The sequence below is a fragment of the Pygoscelis adeliae genome, unplaced genomic scaffold, assembly GCF_000699105.1.
Source record: "Pygoscelis adeliae isolate BGI_AS28 unplaced genomic scaffold, ASM69910v1 Scaffold537, whole genome shotgun sequence".
Classification (NCBI taxonomy): Eukaryota; Metazoa; Chordata; class Aves; order Sphenisciformes; family Spheniscidae; genus Pygoscelis; species Pygoscelis adeliae.
In genome coordinates, this window is record NW_008825213.1 from 993096 (window position 1) to 1010313 (window position 17218).

At 57.5% G+C, this 17218-nt stretch overlaps 1 protein-coding gene across 8 annotated transcripts in view; it reads left to right on the forward strand.

The window, feature by feature from the left end:
• Positions 1 to 16950, forward strand: part of TCF3 (transcription factor 3) — a 32309-nt gene extending 15359 nt beyond the window's left edge. Inside the window, exons 9-15 of one of the 8 annotated variants that reach the window (XM_009329065.1) lie at positions 55 to 128; positions 630 to 833; positions 2187 to 2310; positions 2796 to 2961; positions 4013 to 4251; positions 8155 to 8299; positions 9187 to 16950. In XM_009329065.1, the coding sequence (XP_009327340.1) occupies positions 55 to 128; positions 630 to 833; positions 2187 to 2310; positions 2796 to 2961; positions 4013 to 4251; positions 8155 to 8297 (950 nt within the window). In that variant the 3' untranslated portion in view covers positions 8298 to 8299; positions 9187 to 16950. Of the gene's footprint in view, positions 1 to 54; positions 129 to 629; positions 834 to 2186; positions 2311 to 2795; positions 2962 to 4012; positions 4252 to 7359; positions 7587 to 8154; positions 8300 to 9186 lie in introns of all 8 variants that reach the window. The other 7 variants (XM_009329067.1, XM_009329069.1, XM_009329068.1 and 4 more) reach the window with 7 other exon arrangements.
• The last annotated feature ends 268 nt before the right edge of the window (positions 16951 to 17218 follow it).

Sequence of the window (17218 nt, forward strand, 5' to 3'; positions counted from 1 at the left end):
GCCCACGCGATGTGCACCCGTGCCCGGTCCCAAGCTCTCCCTGTTTGTTCGCAGGCACATCCCAGTGGTCGCAAGCGAGCGGACAGGGTGCCTTATCTCCCAGCTACGAAGGGAGCCTCCACACTTTAGTAAGTGTCGCCGAAAGATCTGCCTTCTCCTTTTCTCTTCCATTCCTCGTGCGCCTGGCGGTAAAGGGCTTTTGGGTGAAGGCTTCTCCCGCAAATGCCTGGGGCCTGAAGGAAGATGGTTAGTTGATAGATGGACATTTGGTTGGAAACAGCTGAGCAGAGTTGGGCACCTGCTTCCCTGAGCCCAGAGCGTGGCTGGCAGAGGTGCAGCCTTGCACCCTGCCCCTGTTTAGGACTCATTCACATCCCTGTGGGTCTGGCCCAGCCCAACAGGTTTGTGTCTGGTTTCTGCCTTCCTTTCCTGAGTGGTTCTGCTTGTGTGACCCCTTGTGCCTTTAGGGGATGGCACTGATGGGGTCGGGGCGTTATTTCTCCCTGTACCTGCCTTGCGGTAGCTGAGTGCATGATTGCCACCAGCCATTCTTTAATGTAGAGAGCCGCAGCAGGCTGCTGGCTTTACAGGCATTAACACAGACCTATTTCTCTGTCCTGTCCTTCAAGCAAAACAAAATGGAAGACAGGTTGGACGAAGCCATTCATGTGCTGAGGAATCACGCCGTGGGCCAGACAGCCGCCATGCCGAGCAACCACGGGGACATGCACGGGCTCCTGGGCTCACCGCCAGCCCACAGTGCTACCGTGGGCAGCCTGGGCCAGGCCTTCCCCGCCTCGGTCATGTCCCTGGGGAACAGGCACCCGAGTCTGGTAAGTGTGGAAGCATCGTGGCAGCTGGCGGGGACATGCCAGGGACCCGTGTCACGGGGTCCCCTGGCACCCAGAGGGACATTGCCTTTGGTGTGAGAATAGCTCAGTGTGGTCCAGCTTGGGTCAGCTGTTGACAGCTTTGAACGGGTGATGTGCACAGAAGTGCAGTGGTTTGCCGTCTTCGTGCAGGGGGGGTTGAATCCACGCTCAGCACAGTGGTGGCTCTCGAGCACAAGCCCTGCATGTAGTTCGCTCATACCCCTTCTCGGGGCAGGCAGAGGTGGTGAAAGCTGCTCTTCTTTCCCTGCAACATGGATGGAAATCCCTCAAAACAGCTTTAAGCCATCCCCAGGGGACGCAGGGAGAAGGAGGAAAGGGATCCAGTGCAGGGCAGGACCGCGGGTATAGAGAGCCAGGTATCACCAGGACTTCTCTGCTGCGAACCGTTTGGGCAGGCACCGTGTCCTCCCGTACACGTGGGGAGTGCTGATGTGTGTGATGGCTCATTCAGGCTCCAGGGAGCGCGACAGGTCCTGAGTGCCCTGAGCATGTGGATGCTGGGGTCCCATGCTGGGTCACCAGGGTCCTCCCCTTGTCCAGAGGCTGGTGACCACAGGAGCACGTTTTTGGCAGAGCTGGTTGCCTGCTGCAGCAAACAGTAACACGTCTCCAGTCTCTAGAGAACCAGACGTGCTTCGCTTCCGAGCTCCCCAGACTCTGCTACTAAGCGATGAATCATATGTCCCCTCTGTTGCAAACTGCTGCCAGCTGCAGAAATGAGAGTGTTTGCAGCAGGGCTGGCTCTGTCCTGCCGGTCCCTGGCCAGCGTAGTGCAGCCTCGGGGGGGGCAGGCTCAGAAAGGCTGCCTGACCCTCGTCCTTTGTGTCCAGGCCCTTCGGACCAAAGTTCATGCTGCTGGGATGTCCCCTGCTCTGGTGGTGCTGTGGAGGTGGCAGAAACGTTGATGCTTGATGGAGACAGGGCACGTGCGGCCCAGGCAGGGTGTCCTCTCCAGTGTGCCAGCCTTGTATCCAGGCAGAGAGACGCTTTTCCATGGTGGGGGGAGACAGCACCGATGAGGGCTTTCTGCTTGGTCCAGCTGACGTGCAGGGCACGGAGCTGCTTTTTGCAGTGCCCCCGCCACGGTCCCCCAAAGAGAGCTAGTGCTGGAGCGGGTTGGCTCTTCCCTCCTGCGTGCCCGGACTCTGGGTGGTGGGAATGTGCGAGGAGAGCATGCGGCTGCACCTCAGCCTGGTCTGCAGAGCCCCGTGGCTGTGCTCGGGGTGACTGTGCCCATGCCCACTGGCCGTGACACTTCCCCCCTCAAGGCTTGCTCTGCTTGTTCTGCTGTAGGTGGGAGGAGGTCACCCCGAAGACGGGTTATCCAGCAACCCCAGCATGCTCCACAACCATGTCACACTTCCATCACAGCCCAGCTCACTCCCTGACCTCAACAGGCAGCAAGACACGTACAGCGGTAAGGCAGCTCTGCACGCGTGCACGCTTGAGGCTCGCCTGCCGCAGGCGGGATTCGGGTCACCCGTTAGGTCCAGCCCTGAGCAGCAGCAACCTGGGGGGAGATGGATGCTCTTGCAAGGCCGGTGCTTCCTTGCAGCGTCCGCAGGGCAGTTTTCTACCTTGAGCCTTTTCTAGAGGTTTGACCTACATGTTCCTGTCCCTCCTACCAGCTGTGGGTGCACAATGTCCCCGGGCCCTGCTCTGCTGGGGGAGGTTGGGCTCTGACTCTGGAGGGCCTGGGAGGTGGGGGGAGACGAACAGGGAGTGGTGGCAGGGCAGAGCTGGCACCCCTCCAGCTCCTCTTGCTGTGGACTGGAGATGCGGGATGAGTCTGGGATGCCGCACGCTGGCGATGCAGCATGGCAGGAGCAGGACCTGGGGATCCCCCAGCCCTCCATGCGGGTCAGGCCCCTCCAACTTCCATGTGTGGCTCTGCTTCCTCAGCAGGCTTGTCAGGGGGGCTGGGGCGAAGCAGCGTCTCCTCAGGAACCAGCGAAATAAAGAGGGAAGAGAAGGAGGACGAAGAGAACACGTCGGTGGCAGATAACTCAGAAGAGGAGAAGAAGGAGCTGAAACCCTCCCGGAACAGAACAAGGTGCTCTTTGAACAGGTCTCTCTCTTCACTTACTCTGTTACCAGGCTGGGGGCATTTGGGCTGGGGTACGGCCACGATGACCCACTGGGTGCTGGGCTCAGCCCGGTGAGGCCGGGGGTCGTCCTGCGGCGCAGACCCACCAGCCCCTGCTCACCACGGGAGCCCTGTCTGTCCTCGCACAGAGGCGGCACAGCCCAGGCTCCCACTGCTTCCCTGCAGCCAGCCGCTTTGGGCTGTGCCGGGGAAGGGTCCCTGCTGCCCTCTCCGGCTGGCTCCCGTCCCCGTGGCCACAGGGCTTCCTCATGCTCATAAAGCAGAGGGCTCACGCCTTGTCCACACGAGCTGCACCCACCTGCGTGGTCGCTCGGGGTGTTGCTTGTGGCCACGTGCAGAAAGGACCGAGCACCCAGCTCCCCTCAGCCAGGGGCAGGGAAGGTTTTGACCTCCTCCCTGCTTTGGGTCGTCTCCGCTGTCTGCTTTGGGCTCCTGTATCCTCTTGACACATCCAGCCAGATATGTGGCAGCAGATCAGGTAGAGTCCTTCCAGTGTGCTGGCTTGTCTGCAGCGTCACCATCGGCTCAGAGACCTCGCCAGGGTGATGCTGCCCGGAGGGGCAGCGCCAGTCCCGCTCCTGCCAGACTGCAGCCACCTCCTGCCCTGGAGGCAGAGGGCTGCGTCTTCCCAAAACACCAGCTTGGGACACCAGTGTTGGCCCACACACCTTCTCCGGGCCACCCTGCAACCTCCTGGCAACAAGCTCAGGCCTTAATCACGTTGTTGTGGTTTCTTTCTTTGTTGTTTAAAAACAAAACAAAAAAAAAAGAGGCAGAAGAAGAGCCTTAATTGCTTCTCTCCAAAGTCACTGCGTGTCCTCATGTCTGAGCGTGGGGCACCGGGCCGGCACATCCCGGCGGGGGCACGCGGGGCGCAGCACCCCGGCTTGCGGGGCCACGCGCGGGGCTTGGCGTCTCGGTGCCTCAACGTGTGTTTCTTTTCTGTGAGTTGACCAGTGCTGAGAGTGCACGCGAGGAATGTCCCTGTCTCGTTCTTATTTTAAACCATTAGTCAAGATGAGGATGAGGAGGACGATCTTCTTCCCCCAGAGCAAAAAGCCGAGAGAGAGAGAGAAAGGAGGGTCGCCAATAATGCCCGTGAGCGCCTGCGGGTCCGTGACATCAACGAGGCCTTTAAAGAGCTCGGACGCATGTGCCAACTCCACCTAAACAGCGAAAAACCGCAGACCAAACTGCTAATCCTACACCAGGCCGTATCAGTCATACTGAACCTGGAGCAACAAGTTAGAGGTCAGTGAGGGTCCCGGAGTGGTGATATTTTACGTATCTGATCGGCACGGGGCTGTCTGTCTGTCTGTCTCCTGTGACACGTGCTGTGGTGCCTCGCACTGTCTCTCTCCCCTGTGGCCTTGGGTTCCCAAGGCTGTTGATGTCCTTTTTTTTTTCCTTTTTTTTTTTTTCCTCCTTTTTGCATCCCTGCTGTTCTCTCTTTTGTTCCCCACTGCCACTGCGTGTGCTGCATGCCGGTCCCTAAGGGGGCACCTGCGCCGTCTTTGCTTTCCCGCAGCCAGGTGTTTTGCTCAGCTGCTTGGCCAGCAAAATGCAAAAACCCCAAAAAACAGCAAATCTCCCAGAGGGGGCCCAGATCTGACGTCTCTCCGAGGGCTGCTCCAAGCACAGAGCCCATCTCTGCCCGTGGCTGCAGCAGCAGTGAGTGATGCCCCGTCCTCCCTGCCCGCCCGGCGCAGGGCTCTGCGCTCCTGTCCCCACCACTGCGCCCCTGGGTTTGCGGGCACCCGGCAAATCCCTGGGGATTGCTGGAGCCGTGCAAGGGGCAGCGGGACGGAGACGTTGAGCCCAGGGTTGGGCAGCCCTTGCTGCCTGTATAAACTGGTCTCCGACGCAAGCTGGGAGCACTGCGCATCCCTAACAGAGCCTGGAGCTGCAGGCGAGCGTGCACACGCTCTCCCCGTCACCGGGGCACGCTCACTCCCTTCCCACGCATGTGTGCGCCCGTCTCGGCCACCCGTGCTTGCCCCAGGTGCCGCGTCCCGGTGGGAGGGGAAGCGGAGGGCTTGGCTTCCTGCTCCGGAGGACTTTGCTGCTTTGTTCCTGCATCCCGCAGTGCATGCTCCCGCTCCCCGGCCCCGCTGCGCAGGGTGCCGTGGCAGGTTAACTCCCTTTCTCTCTGCAGAGGCTGTTGTAACACGCATCGGTGGTTTGTGCCTGGCTGTGCTCCTCTCTGCTGGCCTCTGCTGTTGCATTGATGTTGGAGTCCTTTGTGCCTCTCTTCAGTTTGTAATTTTTTGCCTTTCATAACATGTATATTTTTTCCTGTCTCTTTTTTAATTTCCCCTTCCTTTTTATTTTTTATTTCGAGTTTTTATTTTTTTGGTTCTGTTCTTTCCGATCTCCTACAGACAGTCCCCAGCCGTGACCTCTCGGTGGTCCCACTCTCTACCTTGTACTTGCTGCTTGCGGATCGAGGCAGGAGCCGAGGGGCGGTGGGGGGCAGGGGCTAGACAGAGTTGGCACCGTGTTCACTTTGGTCTCCCACGCTTGTCCCTTTTTAAACCCTTCTTGGATGCAGCTGGGGAAGCGAGCCGAGCCCCACGTGCTGCTGTCGGCAGGCGTTAGCGCAAGCAGCTAGGGTGTCCCTTCTCTGGCAGGTTTGGCCTTTGGGCTGCTTTGCAGCAGAGAAGCCGACCCCCACGTCCCCTCCTGCAGGGCTGCCGTGGGAGTGGGGCCATGGGGTCCCCGCGTGCCCAGCCGGGGCTGCCAGGATCCTCCTGCTGCCGTCAGCAGCTAACGGGGCAGGAAGGGAACGGAGAAGATAGGGGGGCGTTGCGGGGGGGCCAGGCAGGCAGGTCAGTGCCCCCTTTGAGCAGGGCACAGGACAGCCAAGGCACTGCTCGTCCTTATAACCCGGAGGACCCCACATGGCCGTGCAAACCGCCAGCAGCACTTGCCGGCAGTGGGGAGACGGCTCCATCCTGCCCGGCTGTGGCGTGCAAGGCGCTGCCAGAGCTGTGTCCCTGCTGGGGGGAGCCACCAGCCGGGAACCACGGCTGCCGGCATGTGCTTGGAGGAATGAGCTGCGTTCCTGCCATGGGTGGGCTCAGGTGCCGGGGCGGCTGGTGGCACCGCTTCCCCCGGCCATCCGGGCGTGCTGAAGAGAAGGTGGCAGTGCTGGCTGGGGCACTGAGGCGGCGAGGAGGGGACATGGGCAGGGACAAGGCAGCAAGGAGAGGATGTAGGCAGGGACAGTGGGCAACCCTCTGTCCCACACAGGCAAATGCTTGCCTGGACAGCCCTTGCTCCCCCTTCACGTGGTCAGGCACTGTCTGGAGGCTCTCTAGACCCCCCAGCGCACCCAGGAAGGCTCTGACTCTGTGGCCCCTCTTCAGTGAAGGCTTATCCCCGCGTGGCTCCCCTGGAGCCGAAGGCCACAGCCTGTCCCAGTGCCAGGTCTCACCCAAGGACCCTTCTCAGATAGGTGTCTTTCCTGCAAGAATTTTTGCTCTGGGGGAGAAGGTCGTCTGTACAGTAAATTGGAAGTTTGGAGGGGACGGGCTGCAGGCAAGGCCACGGTTTAAGATGCTGCCAGCATGACTCTGCCTTCCCCCCTGTCCCTGCCTGTTTCGGGCACCCCCGGGGTGCTGCCAGTGGTGGAGGCTCTCCCAAAGCTCCTGACCGTGCCTGGAAAAGAAAATCACCCCCTTCTGGAGTGATTTTGGCTGTGTTGAAAGACCCGGGTTCAGTGTCTGCATCCAAGACTGACCCTCAGCAGCAGCCAGGGCACTTGGCTCCTGCCCCCGGTGCTGCCCCCCACCCATAAGAGGGTGCCGGGCCAGGCTGCCTCACGCTGCTGCGGCACGGCTGCCCGAAACACCTTCACTGGGAGGATTTTGCTGCAGATGGGATTTTTGAAGGAAATCTTGCAAAGAGGGATTTGCTTTCTGCCAAAAAGTTTTTCTTTGGGGATGAACCTGATGGTTTTGGCTGAGACCCCCCCTGAACTTTTAGTTTTCAGCCGAAAACGAACAGGAAGGCAAAATTTTGCAGAGGGGAGAAGGTGTCGGTGTCAATACTGCATCTACTGCCTGCCCTCACCCCTGGCAGCACCCTCCAGCCCCGTGGGAGCCCGGCCCCCTGCCCCGTGCTGGCAGCACCTCCCCCGGCCCCGTGCTGGCAGCACCTTCACGCGGCTCGCAGAGGTGACGGACAGCCCGAATAGCCCGGGCCGCTCCAGGAAGTGCCCAAGACGAATTGGCTTTGCAAAGTGAGGCTGTTTGAGCCGTTTCCAGTGGACACCAGAAGCACTACCAGCACGGCAACGTATAGCCCCCCCCCTTGGTACCACCCCCCTGACTAATCCCTGTGGTGCTATGAACCCAGCAGTACAGACGAGGCCTTGTCACTGGAGGACAAAGATCTGAGGGACCGGGAGAGGAGAATGGCCAATAACGCCAGGGAAAGGGTGCGTGTGCGGGACATTAACGAGGCCTTTAAAGAACTGGGACGCATGTGTCAGATGCACTTAAAAACGGACAAAGCACAGACCAAACTGATCATCCTACAGCAAGCGGTGCAGGTCATTCTGGGCCTGGAGCAGCAAGTACGAGGTATGGTAACAGCTGGCAGGTGCATTTCGGGGCCTTTCTCTCCCCTCACATCTCTGTGTGTGCGTGCATCTCTGTTGTGACTCCTGCTTTCAGTGCGAGGTTCCGTGTTTGCATCGCCAGCAGCACCCTCGGGTGCACCGCGCGGCAGGCTGAGCTTTCCAAAGCCCCGGCCTGGGGTGGATTTGAGGCCGCTCTGTCCGTCTCCCCTCACGCTTAATGGGAATTTGGCACCTGGATCCCATTAAGCAGCTTTGGAAAACTCAGTCCTCAACTCCGAGAGCTGGCTGAGGCACTTGGGGTTTTCTGTAAGCAAGCACATGTTTAAATTGGCATGGTGTTTCAGCCGGGCATGGGGTTTTGCTCTAGCAGGGGTCCGGCCAAGTTACTGCAGCCACTGCAAGGAGCGGCAAGCGAAGAGCAGCTTGCACTGAGGTTGTTTCCTCGCATGGTCCCGTGTGTCTGTCCTGGGACTCTGTCTTCACTCTCTCTTTTGGATGCTGTTGCTTTGTGCGATGCTGTTGCCCAAACTGAGGTTGCTTCCCTCCCTTCCTTGCTGTTTTTGGCATAGAGCGCAATCTGAACCCTAAAGCAGCCTGCTTGAAGCGTCGGGAAGAGGAGAAAGTGTCCGGAGTAGTAGGAGATCCCCAGATGACACTTTCAGCTTCACATCCTGGTCTAGGAGATGGTCACAACCCTGTTGGACACATGTAAAGGTATCGTCCCCCACCCCGTGATCCCAGCACCCCGCTGCGGGTCCAACCCGCTGCCGATGCGCGCTGCTCTGCTTTGGCTGCTCAGCCCCACTCGTTCAGCACCAGTCAATGTCCTTCTTAATTTACCTTAAGTAAATGACTTGCACGTGCATGTCGTTTGCTCGTCCGTGGACACCGAAAGCCTCTGCCCCGCAGGAGAGGTGCAGCCCCGTAGCCGGGACAGAGAGTTTTGGTGCTCTCGCCACCCTGAGCGAGCTCAGCCTTGCTCTGCGCCTTCCAGCCCTGCCCCAGTTGGCTACTGGAAACCAGCAACTCCTTTGCCTGGTGGCCCTATGGGAGGGAATGTGCAAGTCCCAGAAATGCCAAGAAAGACGCAGAAGGTGAAATCCCTCCAGCGAGACCGTGGCAGGCGCAGGCTTTGCTGGGCTGTCCCCGTTTTTAAGGGAACCCCGTGCTTGGCCAGGAGTAGCTGAGCCTGTTTGGCGGGAGCAGTGCAGGGATGTCGGTGGGGGATTGAGCAGATCCAGGAGCGGTGGGTCAGAGGCTGACCCTGTCAGGGGGGTCAGCCCCCTCTGCGGGGCTTGCAATGCCTCAGCCCGTAGCACCCGCGTGGCCCGGAGCGCACGGAGGGGCCATGGTCCCCCGACGTCCCCTGCGCCGGTGGGTGCCTGGGGCTGTCCGAAAAAGAAAAGAAACAGCAAAGCCGGTGTCTTGGCAGAATAGCGAGCGTGTGTCTCAGCTCTGCTGCAGCCACGTCGAGCCCTCGGGGCTGACTTCTCCTGCAGAGACAAGGCTGCAGCAGGGGGGCTTGTGCCCCCCCCCATGCAAAGAGCAGAGTTTCATTTGAGTTTCTCTCACTTCAGGCTTTTGGTTTTTTTTATTTGTAGATCTTTTTGTTCCTCTGGATAGAGAGATCTGTAGGAAGAAAACCCTCGGTGTGACCTGCAACCTTCTCGAACCATAAACTTTAGTACTGCTAATACTGACACACGTGGATGGATCCTGGCATGACGTAAGGGGTGGAAAAAACACCTTGTCAAAAACAAAACAAAAACAAAAAAATTGCCTTAAGTATAAAGTGCAGAACAGTCAATACATATCACTCAGTTAGGAGGGGGTGGCGTGTTCTCTTGGCTTGTTCACAAGCAGCCAGCAGCAAAATTGTGCCTAAGCTCAATATTTCTTTTTTAAAAAAAAAGAACATTAGTTATGAGATTTTTTATGTAGAACAAATAGCAATGCCTTTTGGTTTTTTTAGCTTCTTTTGCATATGTTTTGTAAGCAACGAAAAGAATTTTTTTTTGTATAAAAAAATGTCTTGTACCCCACGCTTTTCTGCTGCTGTTTCTATAGTTAACGTTGCATCTTTAGGATCAACCAGAATATTAAAATTGTATTAAGAGAGACTGGATATAAAGAGAGGAATTCTCAGATTCGGCTCTGAAAGCCACTAAAAGCGAATGTAGCCACAGTGAGGGGATGTTCTTACTTGCCTGGCTTGTACCTTCCATTATAAAAAAACAAACTCGTGCTGAATTCACCATCTCTTTGCTTTGGCCACTTCTGATTTGGGAAAAGGAAGTTAAACTGCAAAGCAAGTTGCAGCAGTATCCCTCAGCGGTGCTCCTGCTCCTCCCAGGAGGGGACTGAGGTCCATCAAGGGTCTCTGCAAGATTTGCTTTACTCCTGGAGGATCCCAGAGGCCGTGGTCCCGCCTGGGAGAGGAGGTGCCTCGCGGCTGTCCAAAAGGGAGGACGAGCTGCTGGGAGAGAGCAGGCCTTGGGGGGTCGAAGAGAACCGAGGGACTGGGGCGCTTTCAAGGTAAGCAAAGAAGCAACACAGATGCAAGACGAAAGCCCAGGGCGGAGGAAAGCGCCTCTTGCCCATGAGTCTGAGCTAACACCCGCTGTCAGAGGCGCTTCCAGGGGCAGCGCTGAACAAAGATGAACTGAACAAAGCTGGAGGACCGGGAAGAGGCAGAGGCGGATGGAGCAAAGGCAGCAGCGGGACACCGTGCTTGGTGACCTTGCAGCAGATGGACCCTGGCGGCAGGCAGCAGAGCACAAGGTGGCAAGAAAAGGAGCAGCTACCCGGCATGTGCGCTCGCTCCAGCCCTCAGCACACCGGGACCAGCAGCAGGATCCCTGTCTCTGCGCAGCTTCTCCCCACACTGGAGCCACCATCATCAGAAGTGCAAAACGCTGCAGGCATGGGGAGAGAGGTGGTTTCATACCCCACCTTCACTTGCTGTCGTATCTCCAGAGCATCCTTGGAGGCAAACTCAGCTCAGCATGCCACCCGGCTTGCCGTGGGGATGCAGAGTGGCCGCTGTCACCTGCATGTGGGCTTCTCTTTCTGTGCTGGAAAGGAGGGGAGCAGTGAGCGCCCATCCTGCGTGAGATGCTCCAGCAGCCAAGCTGGGCCAACGATGCCTTTGCTCCAAGGGCTTCCCAGTGTCACTCCAGACCGCTCCGGTGTGCTCAGCGGGAGGAAGACCCCCGGCAGCCCTACCGCATGGCAGGGTGCCCCGGAGGTGCGGGAGCAAACAAAGGGGTGCTCGGTGGTGCTGAGCTGTGGCAGCCGTTCTGGAGTTGGCAATGGAAAAGCGTCCACTGGGAATTTATTCTTGTTTCTTCCTTCTCCTTCCCCTTCTGAAATACTTTGTGCCCAGTTCTTCCCAGCTCTGCAGGCGGACGGGGTCACCTCCCCACGGGGATGTTAAATCCCATCTCAGCAGTGTCTGTAACGCTCTCGGACTGGGGCCGGCTGCTGCCCAGATCTGCCTGGCAGAGCTCAATCGGGCAGGATAGTTCATGGGGCACGGGTGCTGGCCTGGGGGGGATGTGGGGACAGTGAGTATGGTAGGACCCCCGGCACCAGGGTCCATCTCTCCCCTCTGCTTCTCTGGCCTGTGCTCCTGGGGAAGCTGTGTTGCTTTGGCACAGGGAAAGGGAAGGACTGGCGAACAGGATTATGTCCTGTGGCACTTCCAGCAACCCCAGGCTTTAGCATAACCTCCTGGTGCTCTTCCGTGCTTGTAGCTATGCTTTGTGGTCCAGCAAAGCCTACTGGAAATGCTCAGGACATTGCTCACCTCCAACGTACACCCGGGTACCGTGGGCTCAGCCCCTTTAGCATCTCAGAGGAGCCACTTACAAGTGCCAGAACAGTATGAGACTGTCTCTCCCTGCTGCCCCTGGCACCGGCACTGCCCTGGGACTCTGCAAGGTCCAGCGATAGCTCTGAGGCTTTCGGGTGCTCCTGGCTTTCCCTGCCCACAGCCCGCTGCTCCCACCATCGCTTCTGTGTGGTGATACCTGAGACCACAGCAGCCTCCAGCTCTGTCCCCAGGAAAGCCGGGAAAGGTCAGTGGCTGTGGTCCCTGCAGCCGAACACGCGTTCTTCTTGCCTGTGTCAACAGACATGTTTCAGCCTAATTAGCTCATCAGGTTATGACACTCTTCCCTCCCTTGGGTGGTTCTGCCTGCTTAAGCACTGGGCAGCACGAGACGGATGAGGTTTTCCTCTGTGCGTGACAGCCTTGCCCTCGTGGAGCAGCTCCCTTGCAGCAAAAGCTGTGTCTTCCTGAAGCATCCTGCCGGGTTGGGTTGTACTTCAGATGCTGGAGCAAGTTCAGTCTGGGGATGGTAAAACTCACGGGGAGGGGGCAGTGCCCCTCCGTAACCCGCTGGCCAGGTCCGGATGCTCAAACAACCCTGATTCATGCTCTGGGGTAGGAATTAGGGACATGTCAGCTGCTTTCTGCAGCCTGTAAGAGGCTGCTTCATCCCGCGAGCGTTTCTGCCCCGTCGGCAGGACGGTGCTGGGGCTGGCAGGGCGCTCGCTGCTTGGGGTTTTCTGCAGGCTCAGTGCCACTGCCCCAGGACCGGGGAGGGATGGAGCAATGTCCCAGCCCTGGCAAGCTTGAAAACGTACAAAAAAATTAAAAAGTGCTTCCCTAACACTTTGATTTTGCAACAAGAATTAGAGGTGGCAGTCATGTACAACTGGATTTAAAGAAAAGAGATTGTAGTCAAGAAAAATCCAGATGCTCAACAAAATGGGAAATTTGAGAAGATTCATGATTTGTTCAAAATTTTGCTGAACTCCTTCATCCCCTCCGAGTCCTGGCTGATGTTCTGCAGGCCGGGGGGGGACTCCTGATGAGGGAGAGCCTTTCCCATCATCCCCAAACCACCAGGCATTGCAACAGAGATGGGGCTTGTAATCTGCATTTAGGTGGCCTAAGCTGTTTTCTTGGCAGCGAAACCAGCTGACTTCCTTGGCAAGGCTTGGATGAAGGTCCTTGAGCATAAACCCTCAGTGCCAGGGTTCGGAGGAGATCTTGGTTCCTCCAGCATGGAAGCGCAATGTCGGGGGCTGGTAGTGCTGTGCCCGGGAGCTGCCTCGATGGTGCAGGGTGCTTTGTGTGCCATCATGCTTGCTGCCTGCGCCAGCCCAGCGCAGCCTCGGTGGCATCTCTGCTCTCCAGGTGCGTAGGGAGCAACTGCGGAGTGCAGCAAGGAAAAATTACTTTGGCTTGCCAGTGTGTTTGGTTCAGTGTGAACGTGGTGTCTGTAACCTGCCAGGGAAAGTGGCTTTTCTAAAAATGAGCAGTCACACGCTGTCCCCAAAATACCACCAGGCCAGTCCTAAAATATCAGCCTGTTGCAATTAAACTCTCGTCTTCAGGTGTCATGGTCAGAGAGGGCCAGGGTCTGTGCCCTCCCTAGCCCACGGCTCTGCTGGCGTTCAACTGTGCCATCTTGCAGATCCCTTCTCTCCCCAAACTTGCTTCTCTGCCTGTCTGCATGTCCCTTGCGCCGGTGGTCCTGCACAGAGAGGGGTCACGGATGGGTGACATGCTGCAGGGTGGCATTCAGTTTTCTGCTTCCTCTCTCAGCCTTGCCTGCGTGGGTTCTCCTGAGTTGCGTGCCCCTCAGCGCTGGGGGCCAGAGAGCCCCCGCAAAGCTTCCTTCGTCGGAGAGGGAATCAGGGGAGAGGCTGCCTTCCCCTGTGTGCATTTTCTAGTTTCTCTTTTCCCAGGCCGCAGTAGCTCAGCTGTATCGCGGTCAAACAGCAGAACTGGGGTCCCAGGCGCACAGCTGCCATAGGACACTTCTTGTGTGGCAGGGCCAGCCGCTGGGGTGCAGGCCCTGGGTCCCCAGCCCAGGGGACCTCCTCTTCCCTGCCCCTCAAGCAGCCCTCTGCTTCCCTGCACATCCTGCCCGAGAGCTGTGCATGCCACCAGGTGCTGGGGGGTGTCTGGGATCCAGTTTATTCACGGTAAAAATTGCAGATTTTTGTTCCTTCACCCTCTTCACCTGCTTTCGCCCCAGAGCAAAACAGCTGCAGCCTCCCCGAGACAGCACCTTTACGGTCTCTTACTGAGGCACTCGACATCAACGGGTGGTGGTAGCAGTCTGCCTGCTCCTGCTCACAACCCTGCAGCCGCTGCCAGCGCACCCCAGGGAGCAAAATTCCAGCTAACCTCTGGTTTGGCAGTCGCTCCCCTGCCTGTAACCCGCCAGTCAGACCTACTCAGAGCCAAACAACTGCCTGGCTTGAGTTCAGCTCCAGCTCTTTGCCAACATCTCCTCTGGCTCTCTGCTCCCCTGCGTTTACAGCTTGCGCTGGTACCCTACGGAGGTGTGTTAGCAGGAGGGACAGGACCTGGGACATCTGGATCCCAGTCTGCGCCCCTCCTGTCTGCACTGAGCTCTAGCCTGGGAGCAAGGGGCGCAGCAGCGCCTAGGCAGATGGTTTGCAGGAATCAGGGCAGCCGAGTTAGCTGGGCACCCCAAGATCCCGCATCTGGCTGTCGGGAGCAGGTCCATGCCAGCCCCATACGGTGGGGTCAACTTGCTGCCCCTTCCCTGTGTGCCATCACGCCAGGGCCAGGGGTCTGGCTGCTTTGCAGTTGGGGTTTTTGCCCTCTCCAGCAGACAAATGCAGAAGTGTGATACGGAACCTCCCCAGCTGTGACTTCAGTGAACGGCTTCTTCCCCTCGCCCGTGTGTCGGTGATGAGCTGGTTTCCTAGAGGTTTTGCACTCGCTGCCCGGTAGCGATTGAACAGGAAGGACAGAATCAGGCCGGGATTTCCCCAGGAGTCTGCAATTTCAGGTTCAGTGCAGAAGCTGCTCTCAAAGGTCCTTTGCGTCTCATGCGTGTACCCACTGAAGCCAGCAGAGCCTTTGGGCCCTGGGCCCTTGCTGGGCAATTCAGCACATCCTCCCCCTCGGGGGGGGGGGGCCTTGAGAAACAGGAGGCTTTTGAAACCCCCAATCCCCTGCATCCCTGAGCTGTGCTCCCATGGAGAGGCTGCCAACCTCAGTGCCAGTGGAGCCCATGGTCCTATTGCAGGCCCTGCTCTGTGCTATGGTGGTGACTCCGGGCCAGCTCCAGTTTCAGCAAGCCCCTGACTGGGGTTTTAGAAAAAAGCCGAGAATGGGGAGGTGAAGCAAAGCTAGTACTGGAGTTGGGCCAGGACAAGCCATCGGCCCCTGATGTGCAGTGCTGGCTAACCTGGAGCAAGCCGCGGCCCCTGGATTCCCCCGTTCCTGCTTGACACCAGCAATAGCAAGACCTGTTTTCCGTACCACAAGCTTGCACAAGGTCTTTGCCCTGTTGTATCCTATGCAAGCCCTTCTCCTCTCCCCCGGGGCTCTCCAGATCCCATCCCAGCCCATTCTCTCTGCTCTTGTCCATGACTTCTGAGCTCCTGCTCCCTGCTGCTCTCAGGGTCCAGCTTCATTTCTAGCAGCTCCAAAAGCATTTCAAGACCTGTGCCCTGGAGCTGGTGGGGGGTAGATGAGCGGTGAGACCGCAGGAACACCCCTTCCAACTCATGCTGCAGGAGCTGAGCACTGAATTGGAGGGGGCAAGGCCTGGCCCTAGGGCTCTTCCACACACCCTTCACCTTCCTGTGCCTTCTGCTCGATGCTTGGCAGCTCGCTGCCAGCATCCTTCATCTCGCACCATCTCCCCCAGTACCCCTGAATGGAGAAGCTGTGTCCCACCTCATTGCTGCCCGGCTCTACGGGCTCCTCCGTTAATGCCTGAGCCTCAGGCTTGGCTTGGCTGCTCTTCCTTCAACCGCCTCAAAGCCTGAAGGTGTGTTTTCCTTCCCCCTGCGCTCCCCAATCTCTCTAACCAGCACCTCCGAGCTGTTTCCCTTCAGGCACAGCCACCGTGGGTTTCTTCGCAGCGGGGGAGAACCGTGCCACCAGCTGCCCATATGCTGGGGCGGAAGCGGGAGGGTTTGGGAGGTGGATGCTGCAGGTCGGTCCTGCGGCACGGCTGCCTCTCCCTGCCCTGCTGCCCTTGGGGCAGGTGTGGGGGGACCCGGTGCTCTCTGCAGAGGTTTGATCTTCAGGGCAGTTCACCCCTTCTGGAGAGCCGGCAGCTGCGGTGCCTTTGCCTGCGTGACGCCGCAGGCGTCTTCTCTGCCAAGACTTCTGTGTCCATCTTGCATCCCACCCTCAGGGGGCAAGAGGCAGCCCTGCCGTGGGTCTTCACGCCGGTATTTCTGTTCCTCTGCTTTTGTACGCCTCTTTTGCTCCTCAGGTCTTGCAGTACCCACCCTGGTCCAGCCAAGCACCCGCCGTGTTGGAAGGAGAGGGAGTAAAACTCGCGCCCTGTTACATCTTGGCAAAGTGCAGCTGCACCAGTATGGGAGAGCAAAGGGGTTTGTGCTTCAACATGGGGTGTCCTGGGTACCGAGGCCTCTTGCCGAAGAGCATCTCTGTGCCCTGCATCCCGGGGCTGTGCCCTGGGGAGCCACGGAGCTCCCCGCAGCAGCTCCCACAGCAGCGAGCTGGGGACGCTGCGGTTCCCCCTTCCCGGTGCCACGTCTTCCCAAATCACTTGAAACCCACCAGCTTTTGAGCAAACCTTGTAACATGGGGCCTCTCGGGGAGGGAAGGAGCCGTGGGAAGCCGTGCACCCTCCTGCCAGCAGTGGTTAATTTGCCGGGAGAGGAGGAAGAGGCACCTGGTGAAGCAGAGCAGGGATGACCCCAACCGCATGCTTGGACCTCGCGGTCTGCAGGAAATGACCCGTTTTCTATGGAGGGCTCCAGCTCGTTGGGGAAACAAAGCGTTACTGGGTTGCTCTTTCTATATATTTTTGTAGGACGGGGGGGTGGGAGAGCAGATGGGAGATGCCTGCGGAACTTGTTTATTTTTAACCCCGTAGAAAGTTTTGGGTTGTTTTTGGTTTTGGTTTTTGGCCTTTAAAAAAATGGTCCTTGCTTTTGATGTTTATGCTGCCTACCTGTAAATCCAGATGTACTTAAGTGGCTGAAATCCTTGTTCTTAAATCAGATACACATTATAGTTTTGAACTATATATATAGTAAATATATATATATATATGCCTAACCCAGCAAAAAAAAAAAAATAAAGTATTTGGGGGTGGGGAAATGCATTGTTCTTTGAAATGAATCACAATTGGAGGATAAAATTGTGTTTCTGAGTGCCTCAAGATATGAATTGTTTTCATTTTTTTAAATAATTTTATACAAGTGTCAAAACAGCTGGCTGGATTATTTGGAATTTTTAAATAATCCTAACTTTTTTAAAGTAGATTTTGAGAACTGTCCTGTATATAACAGTAATGTAGCAATAAATGTGACATTTTATAACAATATTACTTTTTTTCCCCATATCTGTCTTTCAGATGTTGTATACCTATGAATGAAAAGTTGTAATAAAGGTTTTACCTTGTACTAAAAAAAAAAAAAAAAGACAAGACAAGACAGGTTTTCAGACACTGTCCACTCGCTCTCTGTTCCTGTGCTCTGGGCACGGGTCCTACCCCCCCGAATCGGCACTGTGGTGCAGCCTGAACTCGGGCGCTGCGAGTGCTTCTGACCCCCCCCCCCCCCCCCCACCGGGCCCCCGGCGGGGGTTCCCCG